Below are 26,654 nucleotides of genomic sequence, written 5' to 3' on the forward strand. Positions count from 1 at the left end.
AACAAAAATATGTGTATCATACTGCCAATTACATTTTTCAAAAAGTTTAATTTCTTGAAAAAAAATAAAAATATTAATATATATGTATATATATTTTTAAATAAACCAGAAGCATTGATAAAAGTGCCCAGAATGTGTTATGAAAATAAAGTGCCAACAACTTCCAAGCTAAAATGCATTAAGGAGTGACGTCTTATGCAGTTCACCAATACCTGGTGACTGGGCGTTAAAATTAAATGTTTTTTTCTTTATAAAAAATGATTAAAACTTGATTTGGACATTTTTTGGATTCATATAACAGCACTGTGAAATATCGCCATATCAATTTTTCTTACACCCTCATGCTATATCTTTTTGTTTTCAATTTAATCTCATACTAAATTTGTCCAGCACATGATTATGCAATAATTTACACCTGGCTATGACCTCATTACTATGCAACACAAAATCCTCATTAACTCACATCCATGCTGCAATTTTAAAGTCTCAATTTTTTTTGCAACTTGTAGGCTTTTGCAGTGTAGGAGCAAGTAGAAGAAAAAGGAAATTAAGGTGATATCTATTGTTTGCATACTGTCAACTTTTATTGTGGTACAGTATCAAACATGTACTAAAGATCCTTAATTAACTATAGTGGCCTCATAAAGTGTGTATGTGTTGTAAAGTGATGAAAAAAAAAATAGACAGAAAATCAACCGCAGACAAACATTGAACAGTTTTATTTCAAAGAACCTTCTATAGAATCTTAGTCATGTTAATTTAATAAATATGGTTCACTTTTATTTGTGCAACAAATTTCCATATGAATATCATGAATCAACAGGCTACGTGCAAATCCACATCATATTAGTGACAATGGCTCTGATGAACCCTGCACTGTTTAGTAAAATGAGTATTTACACTGATAAGAACTATAAAAATGACACACTTTTTTTTAATTTTTTCTTTTTTTAGGAGTGGCTCAAACATCTGTCTATGAAAAGGCCATGTGCCATGAGGTTTCTCCCTATGGGATGAATTGGGGGGGGGTGGGGGGGGAAGCTCATCTCAGCAGCTCACTTTTCCATTCAGGCAGCAATGTTCTTATTCTCCACCACGGCCGTCTCAAAGCTTCTCACACTTCTACAGGAAGTCAATCTACATGGAGGTGCAGAGAGGTTCCCTGATGAGTTCAGCTCCCCGCTGCACGTAAGGCTGTTTGATTCTCCTGATTAGCTGCAGACATACGCTCCAATTTCAACGGGCTCCGACCAACTTCTCCTCATTAGATTCAAGTACTGACGAACCTGTCCAACACAAAAACACTGTTGCCATTAGCAACTGTCAGTTTTACCGGATTAATTACTGGGCTCAAAATAAATAATTAGGGATGTCCCAATACAACTTTTTCATTTCCGATATGATACCGATATTGCAGCCTTGCGTATTGGCCGATACTGATATCAGCATGAATCATACATTTCCTCTCTCTTTTCTTTAATAAAATAATAATTATTACTTATTTTGTAGTGTGGAATGTTAGAAAAGGCTTGATCAAGTGATGTTACTGACTATTGTTTTTGGTTTGAGTAACAGTAGGTATGAGAAAAACTGACCCATTTATTATTAACCAATTGGTTACATAATATCTACAGCATTCTACAATTTAATAAAATAAATAATAAATAAATAAATCAGAAAATTTGAATCCGATATTCGTTTTCAGGCTAATATCGGACCGATAATCGATATAAATATCAGATCAGGACACCCCTTTAAATAAATAAATTTGTCAATGAGTACAAACGAATCATCGGTTTGTTGGCAACTTTTATTGCTAAATATTACAAATTAAAAAAAAAAAAAACAGTTTTTTAAACATTTGATTTTTTTATTCTATTATATATATTATAATAAATTAATCATATTAAATAGCTAATAATAAAAATAATAATGCATCAATTTTACATAGCGCTTTCTCATAGACACTCAAAGTCACTTTACATAATTAAGGCATTATTCTTTCACTCCACACTTCGTGGTGGTAAACTACGATTGTAGCCACAGCTGTTCTGGGGCAGACTGACGGAAGCAAGGCTGCCATAGTGCGCCATCGGCCCCTCCGACCACCACCAACATTCACTCACACACTACATTCATACTAGGCAATGTGGGTGAAGTGCCTTGCCCAAGGACACAATGACAGATACCACTGGGGTGACTGCCACCCCTCTGTGCTGAGCTCATGGTCAATAGTCCTACTGTGTGCCATGACTATTTTTCTTGCTTTTTTTTTAAAAAAAAGTAAAATTCCTACTTTTCAAACTCAACAATTTTACATAAAATCACTAACAGTGACTCAATGGATGAATATAATGGAGGAAATATATTCAATAGAAAAATGGAGCCATTACCCCAGAACCCAGTACATAAATTTTGAGTAATGCTGGACCAAATCTAAGACCTATAACACAAATGACTGAATATTTACAAGGAGTTAATGTAACATTAAAGAGTTAAAAAGAAAATCTGATTGATTTTTAATTTTCTTCTTTAGAAAAGTTTTTTTATATATATATATATATATATATATATATATATTTAGGAGCAACTAACTAGTTTTATAGCACATTTTATACAAAAGGCAGCTCTATGTGTACATAAATAATATTGAAACGCTAATTATTGTTCAATTCAACAATGTTTCATCAGTGTAGGACTCAAATATGGGATGTTAGTGTTGCTTCAACTCGACCTCCTTTCAGATTTAAACACATTTTCACACCTTCTGGTAGAAACTGTGCAAGTTTAATCTGTTTACATTCCTTGATTATGACTTATATTTCCTATTTCCATTACGGTTATAATACTTATTACTGCGTTATTATGACCCTGTAACACAGTACTTAGGCCTGTGGCTTCTATAAGTATCTTAGATTGGATTGTCATTAGATATATTAATTCTACAATGCAATGAGCAGTTTGTATAGTAGTTTAAGCTAAAGACTGTTTTGAGTTCAAGTCTTTGTGTGTTGATGATTTAACCTTTGCCTGACATCAGTAATCACTACTGTTTGTAAGTGAAGGTTAGGTTTTCTTATGCAGCTGTGTGATCTGTCCTTGGTGTAGAAAAACTTCCCCTTTGAGCAACTAAACGCTCGCAATATAGTCTGACATGTGACGCAACACAGCTGACTCAATATGTCGTCAAGTCGAGATCATTCCAAAGGAAGCTGATGTAGAAAAGTTAGCATGACTAATCTATTCCAGTTAGTAACAGTGATGTTAGTCCCAACTTACCCATGTCCAGATGTGTTCAAATGGTTTCTAACCATCCTGAATCTCAGATAGCCTGGAACAGCTGGGAGTGCCCAATCTTTGTGCCCGTTGGTACAATTCAGAGTCCCCGAAGTAACGAGCACGATAGAGTAATCCTTCTTCTGTAATTACAACAACAAAAATTACATTTACCCACAACTCAAAATTTTTTTTATATATATATATATATATATATATATATATATATATATATATAAAATTTAGAACTGCGGTTCCTAATCGTTTTTGTTCCGTGTACCCCCTTTACATTTTACTAGTGTAACAGAGGTCTGCGAGTGTGAAAATAGGCAATATTACCAAAACTTTCCCGAAACAGTTAAATTATTCCATGACTTTTCAAGTCTGGAAAATCAGTTTTTCAAATTCCATAACTTTTCCAGGAATTTCATGAAGGTGGGGACCCTGAATTTCAAGTTTAATTAATAATAATAATAAGTAAATTTGGTCACCTTTGTAAAATGTAGCTAATTATTGTTTCCTGTTGTCAGAAGTGAGATAAAATGGTCTCTACAGCAAAAAATAATCCTGTTTTAATAAATTACAAAAAAAAATAGTATTTTATTGAGCAATAGTACTGTTAGTTTGTAGTGAATTTATAAAAAAAAAAAATAGCCTAAAAAGGAACAACAAACAATTCACGATTATTTTTAAACTAATTGTTACATTTTTCCGAGTACCCCCTGCAATGTCCTCCTGTACCCCCTGTTTGGAAACCACTGATTTAGAAAACATTTACATTTTAGGTTTTCTAATCAAAACCAAGCATCTATCAGCAGACAGAACTGATCCACAGTGAAAAGAGCAACAATAAGCATTATAAAAGTCTGTGAACTCACTTTGTTGCCTCTCCTTCCAGCAGTTGTTCCTCAGGTTAGAAATGTAATCATTTTCAATACTTCTTTCCAGAGCCTTTAGATGATTGTCTGAATATTCCTCACTGAACCGATCCCCCACAAAGAAAGGCACCTGAAGGTGGGATGTATGCCTTTTGTGAATATGTCCAGCTGACCTGCACACAGGGAATATGGAATGAGTGACAATCTTGAACATATGCAGAATGTACAGAAGAAGCACTTACGGGCGATAGCTAAGGCTGTATGGGGGCTGGGTGACCATTATCTGGCTGAGAGCAGAGACTATGATGATGACGAGGAGGGGCATCAGCTGGACAAACAGAGCTCGGCCTCCCTGGAACGGGCACAACGAATCAGCCTAACAGATTAAACCTTCACCTGGCATTAAAACAAGTGACTAAAAACAAAAACAAACATACCTCTCTCTGTGGCTCTCTTCGTTCTTGCCTATTCTGGTGTGCAAAGTGCATTCTTCCATTTCTGTAAACATGAACATTACCTAAAAACAAAAAAAAACAAATGATTTGTTATGTAGTGTGAAGCTCACTTATTCGCTCATTCTTTGTTTCACAATGACGACTTGTTTCATTACATATATTAAAACTTTGAAAGGGTGAAAAACTATATTAAGTTCAAATAATTTAAATATAGACATGCTTGTTAGCATCTGTTTTCTTTCGGCAGGTAAACAAGAGGATTTCGTGAAAAGTAAATAACACAGATATTGAACATTTTCATACAATTTTGTTTTCATCAAATAATGAAAATTTTTATCAAGAACTCATGAAATGGCATTTTGTTCAGCAATGTGAAGGAAATTACTCCAAACTTTGCTCGATTAAAACTGGTCAGCAAGTTCATTTTGTCTTCTTTTTAAAATTTTTCATTTATTTAGACATTCTTTCAGGAAATTTCATTTCCTAACATGTTTCAACCGACCAACAGTCAGTCTTCCTCAGAGGTGATTGCTTTGATGCATTCCATCAGAAGATACTTTGATGCTTTCCTTTATGAAAGAACTTGTAGGAATGCATCAAAGCAATCATTCCCCTCATTGATCAATGATTTACTGAATCTGATCAGGATTGTTGAAATGTTGATCAACTTAATCTAAATTATCCTGATGACATCATTCCAAACCGTAATGAACCACAACAAACAGAACAACTTTTCCCACAGATCTTCTTTAGCTCTGATGAGACGTTTAAACACTTTCAGCAGGTGAAGCTGATTAAAGCTGCTCACGTTTTACCGGAGCGCCGCTGCACTTGACGAGAAACGAACGGATTTTCACAAGCACAGCAAAGTAAGCGGGCACTGGTCGGCTCTGATTTTTGGAGTCAGGGATAATTTCGTAGTTTTTTGGCAGTTCAGACAGTGTTTGGGGTGGTTCAGGTGGTGTTTAATGCAGCCAGGATGGGAGGGGGGAAGGGGGAGGGCGGTGCACCGAATGAGCGGTCCTCGAAAACATTTCCCCATAAAAAAACGTTCCTTGCCTCACGGTGATGGTGTTTTATGCAGATTCTGTCCATTTCCGCATTTAACCGTTTTCATTGGTTGATTTCGTCCGCAATTCCGTTAACATTGATTTTATAGGGTCCTAGTAGTCACTCAGTAGATATTCAGATTCTTTTCCACTTAATTCCGTTTGTGCTCTAGTAGATATTTCAGTGTTTTAATGGGAGGTTTATCTGAACTAGACAAGGAGTTAGGAGCAAGGTACTGCTGTGGATCTAAAGATCCGTCCCACAGGCCGTTCCTTACTTGATGGAAAACCTCCACCGAAGAACATGTTAAAGAGATCCTCAGGTGAGATGTCAGCTTCAAAGTCATGGTGTTGTCTGTGTCTGTTTGGTTGTGTCCTCTCCTCTCCGTACTGGTCATACTGCCTTCGTTTGTCAACGTTGCTCAAAACAGCATAGGCATTGCCGATCGCTGTAAAACAGACGCTCACGCAGTAAATAATAGGACAGGAAAAAACATCCATGACTTATCAAAAAACAACTTTGAAACAAACCTTTAAAAGCTTCGGTGGCTCCAGGTGCTGTGTTTTTATCTGGATGAAATTTCAAAGCTAGCTTTCTGTAAGCCTTTTTGAGATCGTCCTCAGAAGCCGTCTTCTCCACGCCTAAAATTTGGTAATAATCTTTACAGCTCTTAATCCTGTAGTTAAGAGAGAAAAACAAAACAGACAATTAGTGATGTCCCGATAACATTTTTTCACTTCCGATATGATACCAATATTGCAGCCTTGATTAATAGCCAATATCGATCCAATATCAGCACAAATCATACATACTTTTATTACTGATTTTGTAGTGTGGAATGTTAGTTAAGGCTTGATCAAGTGATGCGATTCAAACAGAGAACAATATTAAGAAAAACTGAACCATTTATTATTAACCAATTGGTTACATACATTTTTACCTTCAACGTAATATCTACAGTAATCTACAATTGAAAATATAATATAATATATAATGGAGATTTTAGATGCAGTCCGATATAATCCGATATTCATTTTCTGACTGATATCGGACCGATATCCGATATCAATATTGGATCGGGACACCCCTTCAGAAAATACCTCTTTATTATGAGGAAAAGATGATAAAAGAGTGGCATCTTAACGCTCAACAAATACCCTTTTAGAATAGGAAGAAAATTAACTGTATTTTCAAATTAAAAACTCATAACATGAATAGATGGTTTCTTTTGGATTTGTGCAACATTTAATAACAGCACTTATGTACCCAGCCATACTTGTACAAAACTGTCGAAAATAATGGTAAAAAAATTACAAGCTTTGTAATATTTAGTTCAGTGCTAATATAAAATAACATCCAGCCATGTGATAACAGATTGTTATCTGTTATAACAAATGGTCTAAAACAAACAAAACAGTGACACTGGATTATATCAATAATAATAATTCACAAAATATAAAATCAAAATTACCTTTTTCAACCAAATCATCAATGTTTACTTCTCAGGAGATACAGTAACAAGCTATACAATGACAGTATTTCAAATAAGGGTTGACCCTTATCAGGCCAAGTCACAGGTAATTTAATAGCGTTTACGGGCATATTATATTCAGATATTTGCATGTTTTCTGTTTAGGTGATACATTTTGGAAACATCCCTAGTATAAAGATGATAATCCTCAACAACACAATTTATGCTAATCTAAACCAGTATTTAAAACATGACACCAACATGTATTGTAGAAAAAACAAACAGGTTTGTGTGCCATTTTTAACCAAATCCATGAAGAAAACACCAAACTGGTCCCAAAACAACAACGCACGCTGGTCTTAGTTGTCCTATTTCAGAAGGAGGGCATCAGTGAAAAACATTCATTTTCTCATATATATTTGTATAAGACACACTATGACCAAATGAACACATGGGATCAAGTGAAAGCAGAGAGACGTTCACTGACTTCCTCACGGCTTCTTGCTGCTCAGCGGTGTAGGTCTTGCTGGTCTCTGCAGCTCCGTGTGGGGGGGTCTCAGCCTCCTGCCTTCCTCCGCGGTGTCTCATTGTCGGTTCCTCTCCGTTTACGTGACAACCGTTCTCACCTGGAGGCTTTCCGTTCAGCGTTAAAGACTCCAACAGTGCTGTAAGCAGAGGAAATGACACCAGGCTGGTCACGGCTGCCGCCTCAGCTCACAAAGATAAACCACCCGCTACATCCGAGAGCAGACGATTAGCATCCCCACTGCTAACATGTTGCAAATACATGTTAAGTTTGAGTATACGAGAAGCAATAGAGACACAATCAACAAGTTAAGATGTATACAGTTAAATTTACATTGAAAAACTATAAATACTAAAAGCTGTCGTTGGGGCTTTTTGGTGTGTAATGTAATGAGAGTAATGCTAACGTTAGCTGATTAGGTTTCACAGCCCGTGGCCTGTCACCGGAGATAGGGGTAAAATGGCAGTGACTGTACGAACTTTGAGCTTGTTTTGTGGGAAACAGGCGTTGAGCTTTCTCCAGAAACTTCCTAGCTTTGTCGGACTGGCCGCTGCTGAGCGCATTTCGAGCTATTTTGATGCAGTGCTCCGCTTCGTCCTTGTTTGAGTCCATCGCGACACAGCGGAAATGTTTACCTGCCCCTTGTCGCGAAGATATGACGTCAGAAAGGTACTCCTGTTTTTCCTTCTTCTTTGCTTGTTTAACGGCGGGTGCGGGCAATTACAGCGCACTCCCGCCACCTTCCTGATACTTCGGCTGCGTCCGAATAGTCTCTCCTATTTATTTATTTATTTATTTATTTTAATCTTTTTTTTTTTTTTTTTTATCTCCTTTCTTATCCACTGTTCTTTAACCCCGTGGATAACAGAGTGTCTGTTTTATGTCAGTTATAATCTGATAATATGTCTTACATTTGGGTTTCATATTGTTTATTTAAAGTTTTCCAAGGCATATTGCATTGGTAGCTTACATGATCTCTATTACTTGTCGGACTTGGTGAGTTTCCGTAAGCTCTTGGCTGTGTGTTTCCTTTTAAATGTTGTCGTCGCAAGGAATTGTGGGTCAGCATTATCTCGTCTCCTTTGGTAAAAGGATGCATCAGTGTTTTCTAAATTAAAGGAGGTAAAAAGGAAGCATTGAGCCTCTTTTCCTGAGCTTAAAGAGAACTCGGACGCTCTTTGTCATGGCCACCACCTAACCACTCCCAGGGGTGAAGGAAGAGTATATAGTAAAGGAGATAAGAGGGAATATTCGGACGCAGTCATCATATATAAAGGTTAGATGTCTCGTCCGCGGCAGAATCCGCCGTAAGGCATCTAGCCTTTATATTTGATATCTATGGACGCGGCCGTCGGATTATTACGTCGCCTAGTGGAAGTGCTTCTGATCGTCAAAACAAACGTGATCACCATTTCCTAACTCCTCTCCTAACACCTTTCCTTAACCCTGAAAACTGTCAATATTTGTTCAAAATACAATATATTTGAAATTGCATAATCATGGAATTGTATATTGTGATCTACCCCTGGCATTTTGTATTTTTCTGTATACATCTGTATACTTGTTGTTGTTAATAAAAAAAATGACTGAAATTTTTTTTTTTTAAAAAATAGGAAAGGAGATAGGAGGGATTATTCGGAAGGAACCTAGAGTCAATTCAATTCAACTTTATTTATATAGCGCAAATTACAACAAAAGTCATCTCGAAGCGCTCTCGAAGATGTATTTTTTTTAAAACTTTCTTCTAATGTTTCATAATAATCCTCATTATATTAATTGCAAAACTAGTATAATGTGAATAATTTAAATTGCAGGACAAATTAAATTAACAATTTAATTTAACAATTAAAATCAAAAATGTATTTAAAAATTTAAATTAACAATTAATTTAACAATTCAAATGAACAATTAATCTAAATTGTTGGACAGTTATGAAATGTGAACGCACTTCATAGTTTTACAATGAGTTATCTTATTATTCACTTTGCAAAATACATACCAGACAATCATATCCTAACATATCTTAATGTTTAATTTAGGACAGTAAATTCGTCAATACGTTCAGTAAAATCGTTAGAAGGAAGAAAAAAAAACTACAAAAGAGTAATGTTCAAAATCCAACTATATCACTATATTTCACTAAAACTGCAAACAATTGTGAAATAATCGATGGCTTGAAAAATTATTAAATGTATAATAATTTAAAGTGATTTAAAAATGGTAGGTGGAAGGTTATTTATTATAAGCAATAATATTTGTGATTTTATAGTTTCATACTACTTTTGGAACTAAGTGTGTAATGTGGGGTGGAAAATGGGCATAAGATTGATACGATTGCTGTTGTGGAAATTAGATTTAATTTGTCAAAGTTTTATGCTATGTGGGGTGTGTTTCAAATATAATAAAGAAATAAAAATTCAACACTGAACCTTTAAAGTTTAAATTTCAATCCTAAAATGTTTTATTTATTTATTTATTTAGGGGGAGGGGAGTTTCGTGCGTCATCAATCATGCGACAGATGTAGTGTTGTTGTCATTGTGCGACACTAGCTTGGGCTCCAGTGAAATAGGTAATGGCTCATTTAAATCTCGCTCGTTTAGTGCAACGAAAGGGCGTAACATTAGCTAATGTGGTTAGCACTTTCTTTAGGCTCAACAAATGATCAGAAACTTTATATTTGGACGCGTTTGTATCAGATGATAACAGGAAATAAATGACCAGGCTTTACTTCCAACGTGCTGGTGCTCATGATGTCGTCAATTCGTTACTTTTTCTGACTATTTAAAAGCACTGACTATTGGTAATACACAAGATATATAAGACCTATTTCCCTGTTTCACACCTGTTTTTTAATCTTTGGTTCGGGACCCCATATGTGGTCTCCTGGAGTTTAAATGTGATCGCCTGTATATCTAGTAATTAATTTAAAAATAATAAAATATTATTTTTCAAATTAAAACAATCTGTATTCTATACTTTCATTTTGTTAAATATAAATATAGTCCTAATTTTATTTAAAATGCTACTTTGTATTTACAAATACAGAGTAGCATTTTAAATAAAATTGAACAAACATAATCAAAAACTCATTATTTTTTATTCAGGGTCACCAGAATTTCTTGATATCAAATTGGGGTCACAATCTAAAAAAAAAAGGTTGTGAACCACTGGAATAAAGTATTCACCTGCTAAATAAAATCATTAAACCAAAATATAATAATAATCTGGTGATAATTCTAACTTTCTCTGCTTGATTTTCAGGTCCATGGACAACTGTTGAATACATTTTGGTGCAGGTTAATTCTTGGAAGCCATAATGTCTTTAGTGGCCACACACAGTCGAACATTCCCAATTTTTAAAGGCCTTTTATTGCATTCTTGGAGGAAAACTGGCCAATTGTTTTTAAGTCATGACACTTCAGAGGTTGACCAAAAAAACACAGAAACCCTAAAGAAAAAAATGAGAAAAACGCGTGAAAAGCCTTCCTGGCTGGAAAATGTGTCCTGGGAGGAGAAGTTAGCTGATGTTGTAACCCCTCTGTGGAGGCTGAGCTACGACGAGCAACTGCAGATCAAACAGAAGCACCAGGAGAAGATACTGTCCCAAGTCTCAGGGTATATTTCAGGAGACAACAATGGACATTTCTCCTCACCCACAGACAGGAAACTCGTCTTCCCTGTCCTGTCCATCCTCCCGTCACCAGTTAGAGATGGTTACAGAAACAAGTCAACATTCTCCATCAACAGAGGAGTGGATGGAAATCCAAAGACGGTAGGATTTTACATTGGCACGGGTAGGCAGAGAAACATAGTCTGCGTTAACGGAGACCATCTACTCAACATGCCAGAGAAACACAAACTGGTGGCCAGATGTTACCAGGACTTCATCCGCCAGTCTGCACTGGAGCCCTGCCTTCTTTTTCACGCAGGGGGGCACTGGAGGGAGCTGACGGTGCGGACAAATGCAGTTGGCCAAACCATGGCTATCGTCTACTTTCATCCACAAACGCTAAGCCCAGAGGAGGTTATTACACATAAGTCTGAGCTGGTGGATTACTTCACACAGGGACCCGGGGCCATCTGTCAGCTGGACTCGCTCTTCTTCCAGGAAAGCACAATGACCCGCTGCACACATGAAGAGTCGCCCTACCAGCTCCTGCACGGTCTACCACACATGTATGAGGAGGTAATAACATATCAGTGACACATCTCATTAGACCAATACTTACTGACGTGTTTCAGGTTGTGTTTTTTTATACTGCATTTAATTTGAAATAGATTCATGTTTGAGAAAGTGAAAGTACATAATACAATTGTTTAAAATTGTGTGTTTTAATTCTGAAAATAATTTAATAATGATTCAATTCAACTGTGTTTATATAGTGCTAATTACAACAATAGTCATCTTGTAGCACTCAAAGAATTTATGGAAGAATTACATATATAGTTTAAAAGAAAATAATATATAGATTTAAAAAATAAGAATTTTATTTTATTTTTTTAAAATCAGTAATTGTTTTTTAATCAGTTACTAGACATTTCAGGTGACCTCCATTTAAATTCCAGACGACCCCACATGGGGTCACGACCCCACTGTTGAAAAACTCTGCATTAGACCTTTAAAGAAGCTGATACTGTAAGTCCCAAACCTCAGCTTTTATTTTGATTTTGACACACTGGCAAGATATAAAAAAACTATGATTTATTAAGAAAACTAAACGTATACACTGATAATATGTAATGCATTAAATGTTTTTATTGCACAATAAATATAATTTATTAAGTTGGCCCACCACTTACTATTGAGGTAAAAATTATTAAATATACTACGATATATTTATTTGATAAATTGTTTATTGAGTTAGTGAATACATAATATATTTGAATAAACAAGACATTATTAAACATTTGATGCTTTTTTCTTTTGTGGTTACAAACCATAACACGTACAGAGTTACAGGATGAAGCAAATATACATATACATGATGAGACGAAACCCACAGAGCTCACTAAGATGAAGCCTATTTTTTTTTTTTTTTATTATTATTTGTAAAGTGATTGTTGATGAGAAATAGATTAGAAGAACATTTTGGGGTATGATGAAGCACTTTAGGATTTTTTTTTTCTTCGTGGAATGCAGTTTTTTTATGCTTAATGATAATAAAGTGACACAAAGAAGATTTAAACCTTTCAGACTAATATTATCCTTTTTCATTTTCCTGTTGAGCACATTGGGATATTTTTTCCAAGACAACTTAACATTTATAGTTTGATTTCCTTTCTCCTGCTTGCTTTGATGTATGTAACTCCTGCAGCATTTCAATTTGCCCAATAGATGGTGCTATTACAGGTACTTTCATCTTCAAAGTTTGGCTTGAATTAGTGATTTATTTCTATCAATTTTTTTCCAGTTTACTAAATATTTATCTGGATTGATGTCTGACATAAAAAAAAAAAAACCTTTGGTTGCAAATGAAAACACATTTGATTTTTTTTAAAAGATGCTTATTACTTGACAGTCTGGTTTTTGATTTCTTAAACTGATTAGTTGGCAAAAATGCTACAATTTCAAAAGCAAAAAATGAGCAGTGACTTATATGTGTTGTGTCCCACAGGTGCTGGGATTCAAGATTCGCATCTCTGCCGATGCTTTTTTCCAGGTGAACCAGGCCGCAGCCCAGGTGCTTTATGGCACAGTCAGAGACCTGTGCATCCCTCCCAGTGACATCAGCAGAGTGGGAGGAACCCTTCTGGACGTGTGCTGTGGCACAGGTGCTATTGGCATCACCGCGTCCCCCAGAGTCGACAGAATAATAGGTATAGAACTGATCGAACAGGCAGTAAAAGATGCCAGACACAACGCTGCACTGAACAACATCAGGAACTGTGAGTTTATAGCTGGGAAGGCAGAGGTGGTGCTTCCTGAAGTGATGTCCCAGTTGAGCTCTGCAGGTGGAGGACTGACAGCAGTGGTGAACCCAGCTCGAGCTGGATTACACTACAGAGTGGTCCGAGCATTACGGAACCACTCTGACATTCGCAGGCTGGTCTATGTGTCATGCAAACCTGATGGAGAAGCCATGAGGAATTTCAGGGAGCTCTGCTGTGCTCCAGACCAGAAGAAGAAACTGACGGGAGAACCTTTCTCTCCCACTCTGGCTGTACCCGTCGACATGTTTCCACACACTCCACATTGTGAAGTGGTGCTGCTGTTTGAAAGGTAGCAGAAAGCAGAACTAACAGTATACCCTCAAGATAGATGTGCTTTCACTGAAAATGGAACTACGCTTTATTTGAGATTAGACTTGTTTTTGAGAAGGAAATTTTATTTTGGTTTGGAATAAATCAAAATCTTCCATTACAAGTTGCATTTATTTCATACATCTTCACAAGGTTAGTTGAAGTTAACCAGCCAACTGTCCAAATAAGGAAAATACACTAAATCAATGAATTAAGATGTGGTCTATTCATTGCTTTTCAACAAAGAAAACCAGAGATATACACATTAAATCCACTTTTGAAGCCTTTTTTATTTTTATTAAATGCATTAGTTTTGTTGGAGGAGGGTTCCTTACAGCCTACAGTATTTGTAACTGTCTGTCTGACTTTCAGTAATGGGAGTATTTAGGGTAAATTAATGGGGGGAGTGGGGTTAAATGGTATAGGATAAATCTCTCATGACAACTGAACACCAGGGTTCAATCCATGCAGATTTCTACTTGGAGTTCATGGTTTTTACTTGGTTTTGCTTTACTTATAGCTTTAAATCTGGTTTGGCTGCAGTATTTTATTTGGCCAACAGATGGTGCCATTGCAGTTTTTTTTTTTTAAATCGTTTTCAAAGTTGTGATCCTTTTTCATTGTGGTTGTCATTGGGTCATTTCTCCGTGTTTTATTTTGAAGGGAATTTGTTTTTTGCAGCTCTAGCAGTGGGTTACAATAATTTGGTTAATTTCTTTCCTTTTTTTTTTTTTTTTTTTTTTTTTTTTTTATCAAAAAATGCTTTAAATCATAGGAAAAAAAGTGTACAAATGCAAAAGAGTTTTTTTTTTTAATCTATGGTATCGATCTGCTAGTCACCACTAACTGACAGTAGCCTGTGTCAGTGCCTGTCTGCACAGTGCGTGTGCACCATCCGTCTGTTGCGTGCCAGTGACGCCGCGCCCCCTTTCTGCTCCCCCCCACACCCCACCCACCCACCCACTGCTGTTACACAACTCAGGAAACATGATCCAGAACACAGACAGGCATCCAAACACAGCAGCATCAGCAGCCATGGCACCAAGCACATCTGAGGACGATGTTTTTGATGATTCATACAAAGAAACAGACAAGAAGCCACCGCGGATCCTCGTGTGGAGAAACATCGTCATGATGTCTTTGCTGCACGGTGGTGCTCTCTACGGACTCATCCTCATCCCCCACGCCTCGGCTGGAACTCTCCTGTGGGGTGAGTAGTGCCGGATATCCCTGCCCTGCACTGACACAGACAGGGAACAGAATGTGCTGATCATTGGTGACAGCACTGTGGAAGGTGGGAATAACAGGGTATGAGTCACTCTAGCCATGTCATTTTCATCTCCTCATTTAGTGCACAGAACCACACACTGACATGTCAACTTCTGTTACAGAATTATAAATCTATTCTCACAAACTTAATCATTGGCAAAATAAAATAGAGAAAAGACTATCTCACTAAGTATTCTCCATGTATAATGATGTATATGTAGACAGAATATTCAGTCAATCTATTGATTGCACTATAATATATATACTATGGATTGCATGAGATGTGATGGCTGAATAAAATAAATCATCCCCAAGGTTGAATACTGCATCTAAGATCATTCATTTAAAGCAAAAGTGCTCCTTGTAATTTTACAAAAAATATTTGGCTTCTTCTTTCTTGCCTATTGGCATGTTGCAACCAACATCTCACCACCTACTGTACATGTTTTATTTCATTACCGTAGCCATACCTACCTGTCATTGACCCATTTTGTTAGATCTCTGAAGCTAAGTAGGTCTGGGCCTCGTTAGTAGTTGGATGGGAGATTTCTGAGACCTCCAGGTGCCACAGTGGGGGGCAGTCGCTTCAGTGGTATCTGTGATTGGCACTTCAACCACATTGCCTAGTATGAATGTAGCGTGTGGGTGAGTGTTGGTGGTGGTCAGAGGGGTTGATGGCGCACTATGACTGCCTCGCTTCCATCAGTCTGCCCCAGGGCAACTGTGGCTACAATAGTAGCTTACCACCACTAAGTCTGGAGAGAAAGAATAATGCCTTGATTCTGTAAAGCGCTTTGAGTGTCCAAAAAAACGCAATATAAAATCCAATGCATTATTATTATTATTATTATTATTACTGGTATTTTCAACGTCCGAGGTCATGGAAAAGCCGAATCTTTCAGTTTGGTTTCACCTTTGCTTTTAGACCAACCTTTAAATGTCAACAAGACAAGGAGTCTGTGACTGTGAGTCCCCAGAACAGAGAAGGCAAAGAAAAAGATACCAAGTGCAGTTTTGTCATTTCATTTAGAAAGGAATCGCATTGTTGAAGTCAACCTTGACCAGCAGTCACCAAGTCCCACCCGTACATGATTTCATCAAGGAAACTCTCAACCAGGAAGAGGCCAATGCAGGCACAAGGAGAACATGCAAACTCCACAATATTTAAAAAGTGTTTTGATTTTCACTTCTTCAGCTGCAAAAACTTGTATAAATCGATTGCACTCCCTCTGACAGTTTCTCTCTCTTTTTTTTTTTTTTTACCCAAGCCCATTATTAGTACCCTACCCATGCAGCAGCTTAGGATCTCTCTTAAAGCTGCTGGAGATGTTTTAATAATACATTCATTCATTTATTTGTGTTTTTGGACACACTTTTTTGGACACATAGTCGCTTTACAGAATTAATGCATTATTCTTTCACTCCACACTTAGTGGTGGTAAGCTACTATTGTAGCCACAGCTGCCCTGAGGCAGACTGACGGAAGTGAGGCTGCCATGGTGCACCATCTCCCCCTCCGACCACCACCAACACACGCACACACTACATTAAAAGATGAAACTAAAACAACAGCAGCAACAAAACAAAACAAGGATAATAAAATACAAGATAATATAAAACAGGAGGAACATCATAAAAGGTTAATGAAAAATTAAAAGCAATTTAAACCAAAAGTCTTTCTGAAAAGCGTGGTCTTCAGATGTTTTTTTAAAAGAGTCCACACAGACAAGCTCATGGAGGGACCAATGTAGGCTATTCCAGAGTCTTGGTGCTACCGCCTGGAACACCAGGTCACCCCCGGTTTTAAAATACATTTTTGGGATCATGAGGAGACCCTGGCCTGATGACCGAAGGGTGCGCCCTGAAGAACTGTTTTCACTTCATTCTATCTGTGATTTCTTGTGTTTGCCCCCCAAAAACCCTGCCAAAGTGACTTCCCAACACATGTTCACAGACTGAAAGTTGTGGCAAAACAATCGCGAATGTTTATCTAGAGGTTTATACAGAATTAGATGATATCAAAGGGAATACCGAGTACAAACTAGGGCAAAAATGGAGTCAAGCAAATCACTGTCCTATTTGTCTGGCAAAGAAACACAGGAAACTACAGTAAGAATGAAGTAAAAACACCTTTATGCGTCATCTATGGGAATCCACACCCCACAATTTACTGCACAAAACTTTTCCAACAATGTCAATAAAAAAGTGTTTACAGTCGAGATTAAAAGAAACTTTTGAGCCTTTTTTTAATGACTTTTTAATCGACAAGGACACACTACAAGATAGAAAACGATCACCTCCAGCAGCTTTAAAAATAAGAAGTTAGTCTCATAAGGATAAAACAAAGGTCAAAGAAATAAAGTTGCATCAGGGACTTGTGGTTAAAACCTTATGTAAGTTCATGCATCAACATGACTTTTCCAGAACTGTACATGGCGTGACTGGATATGCTTTAATCTTCTTTATAGCCTGTTATTAATGTTTGACCTTTTTTAAGGGTCATATTTCACAATAACACCGTACCAAATAAAAAAAAAAATAGTCCAATCAAAGTCTCAAAGACGACTCCATTCCACTCCAAAAGTCCATTACCTGTCACTTTTACTACAACCAGCAGCTCTAACATGAACCTTTGTCTACTTTGAACCATTTAGGGTGTGGAATCAGTCACATACGTCAGCCTGGTTTGGCTTTTGATGCAGACCTTAGTAACCCTGGATCTTCAAGTCTTTAACAAAGTGACAGTTTAACTTCTTCTGCAGTATGCCCTCCTGTGCACACCTTTTATTTGAAAACCACTCATATGTCAATGTTATCTAAGCTATCTACTCTAGCCTCTTAGAAAATAAAAGCTGTATTTTGTATTTTATCTGTTTTGACCAACATGAGAAGTATTTGGATGCAGAGAGGGTCAACCAGTTGCTGAATAATCTGTGCTCCTTGTCAGACTTCAACAGTCTGATCTTTGTTTCCACGTCTTGTATAATTTCCCCCTCTCTTTGCAATGCTGAGCTATTATTTCACGAGGGGAAGACAAAGCACAATCACCACCATAGACATCCAATTGTGAGCTACATGACACAACAACACAAGGTTCTTTGGCAATGAGAAGCCCTCGGCTCTCAAAATCTTGAGCCTTGCACGAAAATGCATTCAGGGCTTTTTTAGTTGAGCAACACAAGGGTGAGAGGGCAGGTTCTCCTCTCTCTCTGCACAGAGCAGAAAAGCAAAAACAAACCCAAACTGTGTAATAAATAAATAAAAAATACCAGTGTGACGCAGCGACTCTTCTCATAAGGGTCTTGTCCCATTGAGTGTGATACCTCTGTCTTTCTTTCTTCTCCCAGCGGCAGTATGCCACCTCTTCAGTGCTCTGGGTGTGACTGCAGGTGCACACAGATTATGGAGTCACAGAGCCTACAAAGCTTCCTTTCCTCTGCGAGTGTTTCTTGCACTTGGAAATTCCATGGCATTTCAGGTAAAATGCACCCAAGATCATGCGTTTAGTTTAACTTTTTTCCCATATTTGTAACTTAGTGGTAGTTGCTTTCTTAATTAAAATGTAAAATTTCATATGAATGCTATTTATTTGCTTTATGATTGGTTTTACCTGCAAGCAAGCACCAGAGGAAATCAGAAATAAAAGGGAATTAAAAGATTAACTAGATTTATTTTAGGAATTGTCTTGTTTATTTACCCCTAGTTTTTATTTGTTTATTTCCAGCAAGTTCATTTAGTCTTGTTTTTGAATAACATGTTAAGGTTTCATTTATTCAGACAACTGTTTTTCAGGAAATTTACTTTGATCTCCTGACATGTTTCGACTGTCAACTGTCAGTCTTTTTCAGAGGCGTCTGCTGATGGCTTTGATGTGTCCTTGAAGGACTTCAAAGAAAAAAAGTTGTTTAATTAAATTAAACCTTAAAGGTGCAGTCTGCGACTTTCAGATGTCTCTCTCCCACTTCCTCCCCGCTGTTCTCTTGCCCTGCCTCCAAACTTTCCAAAGTCCCTCCCTCAGAGGAGCTAACAAGCTAGCGTTAGCCAGACAGCAACATCACAGTGATATAACATGCACTGTTAAAAGCCTATTACTGCAGCACTTCTCTCTCCCCATGTGCACACACCTCAGCAGCAGCAGCAACAACACAGTGTCACTTACAGCAGCCCACAAGGAGGCTGCTGCGCGCACATGAGCAACACATGCACTACAGAGTTCTAGTGTAACAATTACAAATCAAACATAATGTAAATCAAGCTGCAGTAATTACCTTTCAAGCAAAAAAGTTCTTCTTCTCCTCCAGACCATACACTGTAAAAAAAGACGGTGCTCCAGCCCCGGGAAAGGGGTGGGGACTGTGAGCAACAGCTGTCAGACAGTTCATCAAACACAATCCTGGCTCTGATTGGTTCTTTTTGCTCGGTCGCGGTGCATTCTGGCAATCTACCAAAGGCCGCAGGAGCAGCAGGTTGGGACTCAATGAGCCTGTTTTTTTTTTCATACAAACTACTAGTTTGATGTAAAGCTGTCCTTACATAGTGACATCTTTAGTAAATATAACAAAAAGTCACTTTTATAAGAGTTGCAGACTGCACCTTTAACATATTATCAAAAAGAAGACAAAATTAACTTGCCCGAATTACGCGGCAGTCAAGGACACATCAAAGTTATCAGCAGATGCCTTTGAAGAGGAATGGCAGTTGACAATTGAAACTTGTCTGGAGATCAAAGTAAATTGTCGGCAAAAAAAACTCCTTAATATTCGATTAATTTATTTAACAATTTGTTCAAGCTTAATTCTATTTATCTATTCTATTATTATTATTATTATTATTATTATTATTATTATTATTATTATTATTATTATTATTATTATTATTATTGTTATTATTATTGTTATTGTTATTATTATTAATAATAATTCTTAGTTACTCATTTCACTAGGCTATTTTAAAACATATTTCAAGAAGTTTTTTTCTCTAAGAAACCCATGTATGAACAATTTATTCAGTATAAATGGTTAATCTGAATGATGCTGTATATTTATCATCCTCCTCCCTCATGTTAATCTGCCCTCAATCTGATGATTTAAAGCTTACATCCATATTTGTTTAAGTGCCTGTGATAATCTTCTCTATCTGCGTCTGTGTTCCTATGTGCAGAATGACATATATGAGTGGGCGAGGGACCACCGTGTTCATCACAAGTACTCAGAGACAGATGCAGACCCCCACAATGCCACGCGGGGATTCTTCTTTGCCCACATCGGCTGGCTGCTGGTTCGGAAACACCCGGACGTGATTGAAAAGGGACGGAAACTGGAGCTGGCAGATCTGAAGGCTGATGAAGTGGTTCAGTTTCAGAGACGGTGAGAAGATGACACTGGTACAAGGATGCGGGGTTACACTGCGCTGTAGGTGTCAATCCAGGAACAATCTAAACAAACCATTAGCAGGGAGCTGAGACAGGATGCTGACACCATTTAGTGTTTCCTCAATGTTTATATCAACTGTATTTACTAACCATCACCCCCTTATTATCCTTGGGGTCAATTTGGCCCCATTCAATATTTATCATTCAAAAAACAATAGTTGATATAGTTTTGACTTTCCCAGTATGATGGGTACAATTGATAAAGCATAAAATTAATCAATGAGTATTTTTGAACAGCTCTTTCACAGTAAAGGTGACACAGAAGAAAAAAATAAAATAAAATAAAATTAAAATTAAATTAAAGGTGACATAGAAGAGAATGTGTCGGAAACCTAATGGTGAATAACCCCAAAATATGGATAATAACTATTCAAGATAAATTCATTCTAATTTAAAGGTATGGCCTGATGGTGGCGCTAGAGAACAGGTCAAGGTATCATTTTCATGGAGTTATTTATGTATTCAACAAATAAACAAAGTGCCTGACACAAAAACTTGGTCAACAATTTTCTGTATATAATAATTTTAATAATAATAATGATAATAATTTCAAATATCCCTGGGGTCAGATTGACCCCATGTGTCTGTAATATTTGAGAATGCTAGGAGGGTTTAATAGAATAGATTTGTCTAACTGACGAATCATTAGGTACAATTGAATATCTTGTGTAATTCCAGGCATTACAAGCTGTCCGTGCTGATCCTGTGCTTCCTCATCCCCATGTTGGTACCTTGGTACTTCTGGGGGGAATCCTTGGCAGTGGGATATTTCATACCTGGACTTCTGAGATACACCATGACGCTCAATGCCACATGGCTGGTCAACAGTGCTGCGCACATATGGGGCAACAGGCCCTATGACAAAAGCATAAACCCAAGGGAAAACGCGCTGGTTGCTTTCAGTGCCGCAGGTAAGACACTGAATAACTAACTGTTATTCTTCTTATTTTAGTTGTAGGGGCAGAATGCAGGTGTGTTGGTTGACAGGTCTCACAGGGTAATTGGCGGTCATGAGTATATACTGTATATGGGGAACCTTTCATTGTTCGTTAGGTGTTCCACCCGGAAGGGAAAACAGTTTTTCACCGCTGTCGCTAACGGGTGTCACAAGGTTACATGAGCGTCGGAAACTTGTGTGAGTGCCAGAAACGTTGGAAACACAAAATAAACGGACAAAGTGTTTAACTGGCTAGATCAACCCCGGCAATTCATTCATTTAACCCGGTAATGTTCATCGTGTCAATTACATCATTCATGTGGAACATTACATCATTCATGTGGAACATTACAGTAGCTTTAAGTGTAATCTTAACCTCTACAATAGTGATATATTACTCTTTTATCTTTGATATCCTTTTTCTTTCATATTGAATACATGCAACGCACACTAAAAAAAAGTTAAATTGTGGAATTTAAAACATGTTTAATGGTATTATTTTTAATTTTTCAAATAATTATTTTTTGACTGTTACTCTAACTCTCCTCCATGTTGTTTGTAGTCTTTTTCCGCCTTTTAAAATCTGTTTTTCTGACAGCATTTACATTCTAAAATGTTTAAATGTATTATTTATTTAGTTTCCCTGTACATCTGATAGTTGTTTAATCTTTTAATGTCTAGGTTTGGAGGCATATATGTTTAAATAAGTTCACCTCATATATCGTGCCTGCAAATATGGATTGCATGTGGTGTAAAAAGACAAGCATCCAGAACAAGGAATGGAAAACCAGTTGTTGAGTTTTATACTTTGATGGCTTGTATGCATGTTTTGTATTTATTTACATATTTAAACTAATGATATTGCTACACATTTTTTTTTTTTTAATTTCAGGAGAAGGATTCCACAACTACCATCACACGTTCCCCTTTGACTATGCTACAAGTGAATTTGGCTGCAGGCTCAACCTCACCACTGCCTTCATAGACCTCATGTGCTTCCTGGGTTTGGCCAAAGACCCCAAGAGGGCGTCAAAAGAAGTGATCGCTGCTCGCGTGCAGCGAACGGGAGACGGAAACTACAAAAGTGGCTGAGTCACTCCTCTGTACGCAAAGATGTGCAGACGGAAGCATTTCAATGGTTGTTGTGCCTGTTTTCAAATTTCTATTAGGTCAAATATTTTCCTAAGACTAATATTGGCTTTAATTGCTTGCAGGCCTTTCTGTAAATGTTCAGGAAAATGACTTTTTTTGCTATATGTGCAATCAAACAGGCAAATAACAATGACTCTACAATGTATTTGTACACTTCCTATTTATTAATACTTATTACCAGTGTGAAAGCTTTATTATTATTATTATTAATTGAAGTAACTTCTATCACTATTGTTTTACTTCATTCCACAAGTTATGACGGTTGTTTTGATGTATTTTCCAAGCACTTATGCTGATATTAATTGCACAAGTTTCTTCTCCCAGTCCTAAAAACAGGAATGTTTGCTAATCGGAGTATCTAAATTTAAATCAGGAGTGAATGTGTGCTAATGTGTTGTCTATTTTCTCTGTGTTAGCTTTATTATAAATTGATGTCATGTCCATAGTGTATTTGGCATCAGGGCACCTTATATGTATGATATTTTATTTTAATGAATTTTGTTGGTAGCATTTCTAAACCTTCTGCTGCTTTGTTTAAACTTAAAAAAAATCTATGTATCATTCGACATCTACGAAGGTTAAAGGATTTTTTTAATTTTTTTTTGTGTGAGATATGGATTCTCCTGTCTGTCTGTTGTTGTGTGTACATGTCAGTGTCCCTTGTCTTTCTGTGCATTGTTTGCATGTTCGCTCTTTGCATGGATGGATGGTGAGATACAGTTTATACCTCTGGTTGACAAATGAAGACACCTCCGACTTCATGAAAAACCTTTTCATGTTGGTGCCTCCAAAAATGTACTTGCAGACTTTTTACAAGTATTTTGATCATGAAAGAGTGACAAATAAGCATTATATGAGATAATTTGAAATCAAGTAGTACGTTCTCGCCCTCATATTAGGCAAAGGAAATATGAGATAAGGTGTATCAAATATTTGTGTTGAATAATTTAAACAGGTTTCAGGAGCGTTGCCTAAATGCCTTATAAGGGTTTGTGCACTTGTTAGAAAAAGATGATCTGTCTGGGTGTTTGGTTGACATCTGATTTGGGGGAAAAAAAAAACTGGAATAAAATGTGCAAATGTGCTACTGTGGTCTAACATAAGAGATCATATTAATATCTTGCTCTAAAACAACATCAAAAACCAATTTGACTGAGCAACAATTTTCTACAGTGATGAAATAACAGCTGTTTTTCTTTTTCTTTTCTTTTTAAGAATGTTTTTGTATGTATCGTACGCACTTCAAATAAACCAAATTTTCTACATGAGAAAGTGTGTGTGTGTAGCATTCAGTTTGATTAAAAAAATGATAATTGATCACATCAGGCCTGAAATGTTTTCTGAAGGTTTTTGAGGCAAACCATTGGTGTCAAACTTGATCTATTGTGTGATGCATTTTACAACCAAACGACCGGAACAATGTTTCCAATCTAAGTCAAATCTAAATCAATAAAAATTAATTCTTTAATCTAAAATCTTGATTTTGACAGCAATTGATTTAGAAATGTTGTTGGTCAGGGAATCAAATGTGCTGAGGCCACATACAGTATGGCACAGTTTTATCAATTTTTTGGCCATTTTTATGCTCTATTCGCATTATTGTGACTTCAGAAATCCTCCTTAATAGGGTTCAGCTTCATTTCTCTATGTGCTGATTGACCAAATCAATAATGCTCAGCAAAACTGCAGGCACGCTTCTGTCAGTATAGGGCAGCTGGCTACAACGTAGCTTACCACCTCTGGTTTGACTGGTGTAAATGAATAACAGCTTCTGTAAAGTGCTTCTATTGAGTGTCATGAAAAACGCAATATAAATTCCAGCCATTATTATTATTATTATTATTATTATTATTATTATTATTATTATTATTATTATTATTATTGTTATTATTATTATTATTATTAATCAATAAATATTGAAATATTGCATTGCATTTCAGTTTTTCTCTAGCAATTACACAAAAGATACAGTTTTTTGTCAATAAAATGTCTCTTTATATATATATATATATATATATACCTCATGAAGCTTAGTTTACCCTTCCATAGCAATATAATAAATGTATTTTATCATTATTGTTATCATTATTATTTTCATAGGAAACCTAAAGTGAAGTTAGTGCCCTCTACAGTAAAATGGGTAGCTCTTGTGCCCTCTGCTGGAGAGTTTTGACAGTGCATGGCTGATCAAAAAAACGTTTTATTTTTTTTATTTTTTTATTTTTTTATTGTTAATTTGGAATATTTCTGGCAGATCTCGTGCCAGTAAAATCTGATCTCTATCATCAGTGACACTAATATAACATAATGTATTTCTTTGCTGTGTGTACTGTTTGCAAGTGTAAAAAGCAGACATGAAAATGCACATTAATGCGATCAATGTTGTTGAAATCATTTTAGCTGTCGCACAAAAAAGCTAAAACAACTGGATTGCTCCTGCGTTCATTTCTCTTTGAATCCTAATCCAAAAACATCCCTCAGAAGTCCTCTTCTCCTCCAAATGTCTAATCCTAATTTGCACACAAGAAGACTCGCTGAGGGCCTGACTGTGCAAAAGGGAAAGGGACCCAAGGGGTCAGACGGGGTTATTTGGGAATCTAACCCTTCATCCTGCAGCGTTAGGAATGGTTAGTCTGGATTAGTCATGCAAATGTTCTCCATCTGATCTCTTTAGGCCGTCCCTCCCAGTGCACCCTTTATTTCAGAGGGGATCATCACGAGGATGGGCAACATATACATTCCCTTTCAAACACTGTTTTTCCTTACATTTACACAGTATTTATATTATCATATTATATCATGTCATTAGGCTACAAATGCAAAAATGTATGTACACATACTTCTAAAGCTTTTCTGTTTGTATTAAATTGCTCAAAAATAAATAACTAAATAGTCCGATCCCTTCAATTTTTTTTTTTTTAACTTACGTATTTCGATCCCCAATTTTTTTTTAAATTGATATTTATTTGTGTTTTTTATTTCAAACCCATTTTTTTTTTTTTTACATGGCATTACATTAGCCTTTATTTAGTCAGGAGAACCACAGTGAAATTTATCATCTCTTTTACAAGTGTGCCCTGGCAGCAGTATACAGTACATAAAACAAGTTTACAGTGTCAAAAATAATACTGGAATGTTCTTAAAGCAAATAAATAGCACAGAAGAAGTACATGGAAAAACTATTTAAAAAAAAAAAATACAGTCAGAGTAAGAGCTTATGAAAGATAAAACTATAAAAGCCACCAAATAGTTAACAATATATTAGCTAAAACCAGAGCAAGGATTGAGGATGTTGCAGGATGAAATAAAATATCATGATAATTCCATAATATATTAGGATTAATTGAAACATTAAAATTGTAATTATATTTGAATCTATATATTCACGTACGGACCATGACTCGTCCTCTAAATCAGAATCAGAATCAGAAATACTTTAATAATCCCATGAGGGGAAATTATTTTCGTTACATCTTGTAAATATATTATACAAGCCACATCTAATAAAAACAATAAAAATATAAATATACATATATAAAAATGTCAATTGCACAGTTTAATTATGTGCAGAAAGTGCAAAAAGAGCAACGTTACGTGTTTGAGTCAGGTTACAGAACCTAAATGGCTATCTATCACTAATCCCTGCCTGTTATCTCTGTGTTAGTAATGTTAGATAAACTCCTTTTTCTGAGCAGAAATGTGAGCTATCGGGATACACTTTCCCTTTGGGATTAAATAGATCTTCCTTAGCTGCTGAATGGAGGCAGGGGGCCTGTGGTCTGAGGGCCCTGAAGGCCCAGGGTGCACCTTTTGATCAGTGTGCTCTCTCCTCATGGGATATAACTTCTGATTGGCCAAGAGAGCAAGAATGGGGGAAATCTTTAATTAAGCAGATAATCTCTTGTTGGGACGAGAGAGCAGCTCCACTTCAGGGCCCCCTCCTTGAGTTTCATGTGCTGGTTGGTAGC

At 36.6% G+C, this 26,654-nt stretch overlaps 3 protein-coding genes across 4 annotated transcripts; 2 read left to right on the forward strand and 1 right to left on the reverse strand.

The window, feature by feature from the left end:
• Positions 1-1,011: 1,011 nt before the first annotated feature.
• Positions 1,012-8,331, reverse strand: dnajb12a (DnaJ heat shock protein family (Hsp40) member B12a). Of its 2 annotated transcripts, none has more exons than XM_028469565.1 (9): positions 8,136-8,331; positions 7,618-7,795; positions 6,190-6,335; positions 5,937-6,107; positions 4,592-4,671; positions 4,397-4,506; positions 4,155-4,327; positions 3,280-3,419; positions 1,012-1,304 (listed from the first exon to the last, which is right to left on the reverse strand). In XM_028469565.1, the coding sequence occupies exons 1-8, from the start codon at positions 8,266-8,268 to the stop codon at positions 3,307-3,309; spliced, it is 1,104 nt and encodes a 367-aa protein (XP_028325366.1). In that variant the 5' UTR covers positions 8,269-8,331; the 3' UTR covers positions 1,012-1,304; positions 3,280-3,306. The 2 variants fall into 2 exon arrangements, with proteins under 2 accessions (XP_028325366.1, XP_028325365.1); XM_028469564.1 differs by having other exon boundaries at positions 1,012-1,286; positions 8,136-8,330.
• Positions 8,332-10,174: 1,843 nt separating this feature from the next.
• Positions 10,175-14,018, forward strand: trmt2b (tRNA methyltransferase 2 homolog B). Its single transcript, XM_028469127.1, has 3 exons — positions 10,175-10,226; positions 10,919-11,843; positions 13,273-14,018. Exons 2-3 carry the CDS (start codon positions 10,974-10,976, stop codon positions 13,879-13,881), a joined length of 1,479 nt encoding a protein of 492 aa, XP_028324928.1. The 5' UTR covers positions 10,175-10,226; positions 10,919-10,973; the 3' UTR covers positions 13,882-14,018.
• Positions 14,019-14,864: 846 nt separating this feature from the next.
• On the forward strand, positions 14,865-23,954 carry scdb (stearoyl-CoA desaturase b). The gene is made up of 5 exons (XM_028468394.1): positions 14,865-15,107; positions 18,514-18,644; positions 20,327-20,532; positions 21,276-21,508; positions 22,427-23,954. Exons 1-5 carry the CDS (start codon positions 14,885-14,887, stop codon positions 22,624-22,626), a joined length of 993 nt encoding a protein of 330 aa, XP_028324195.1. The 5' UTR covers positions 14,865-14,884; the 3' UTR covers positions 22,627-23,954.
• Positions 23,955-26,654: the final 2,700 nt, after the last annotated feature.

Source organism: Gouania willdenowi, chromosome 15 (genome assembly GCF_900634775.1).
Source record: "Gouania willdenowi chromosome 15, fGouWil2.1, whole genome shotgun sequence".
Taxonomy (NCBI): Eukaryota; Metazoa; Chordata; class Actinopteri; order Blenniiformes; family Gobiesocidae; genus Gouania; species Gouania willdenowi.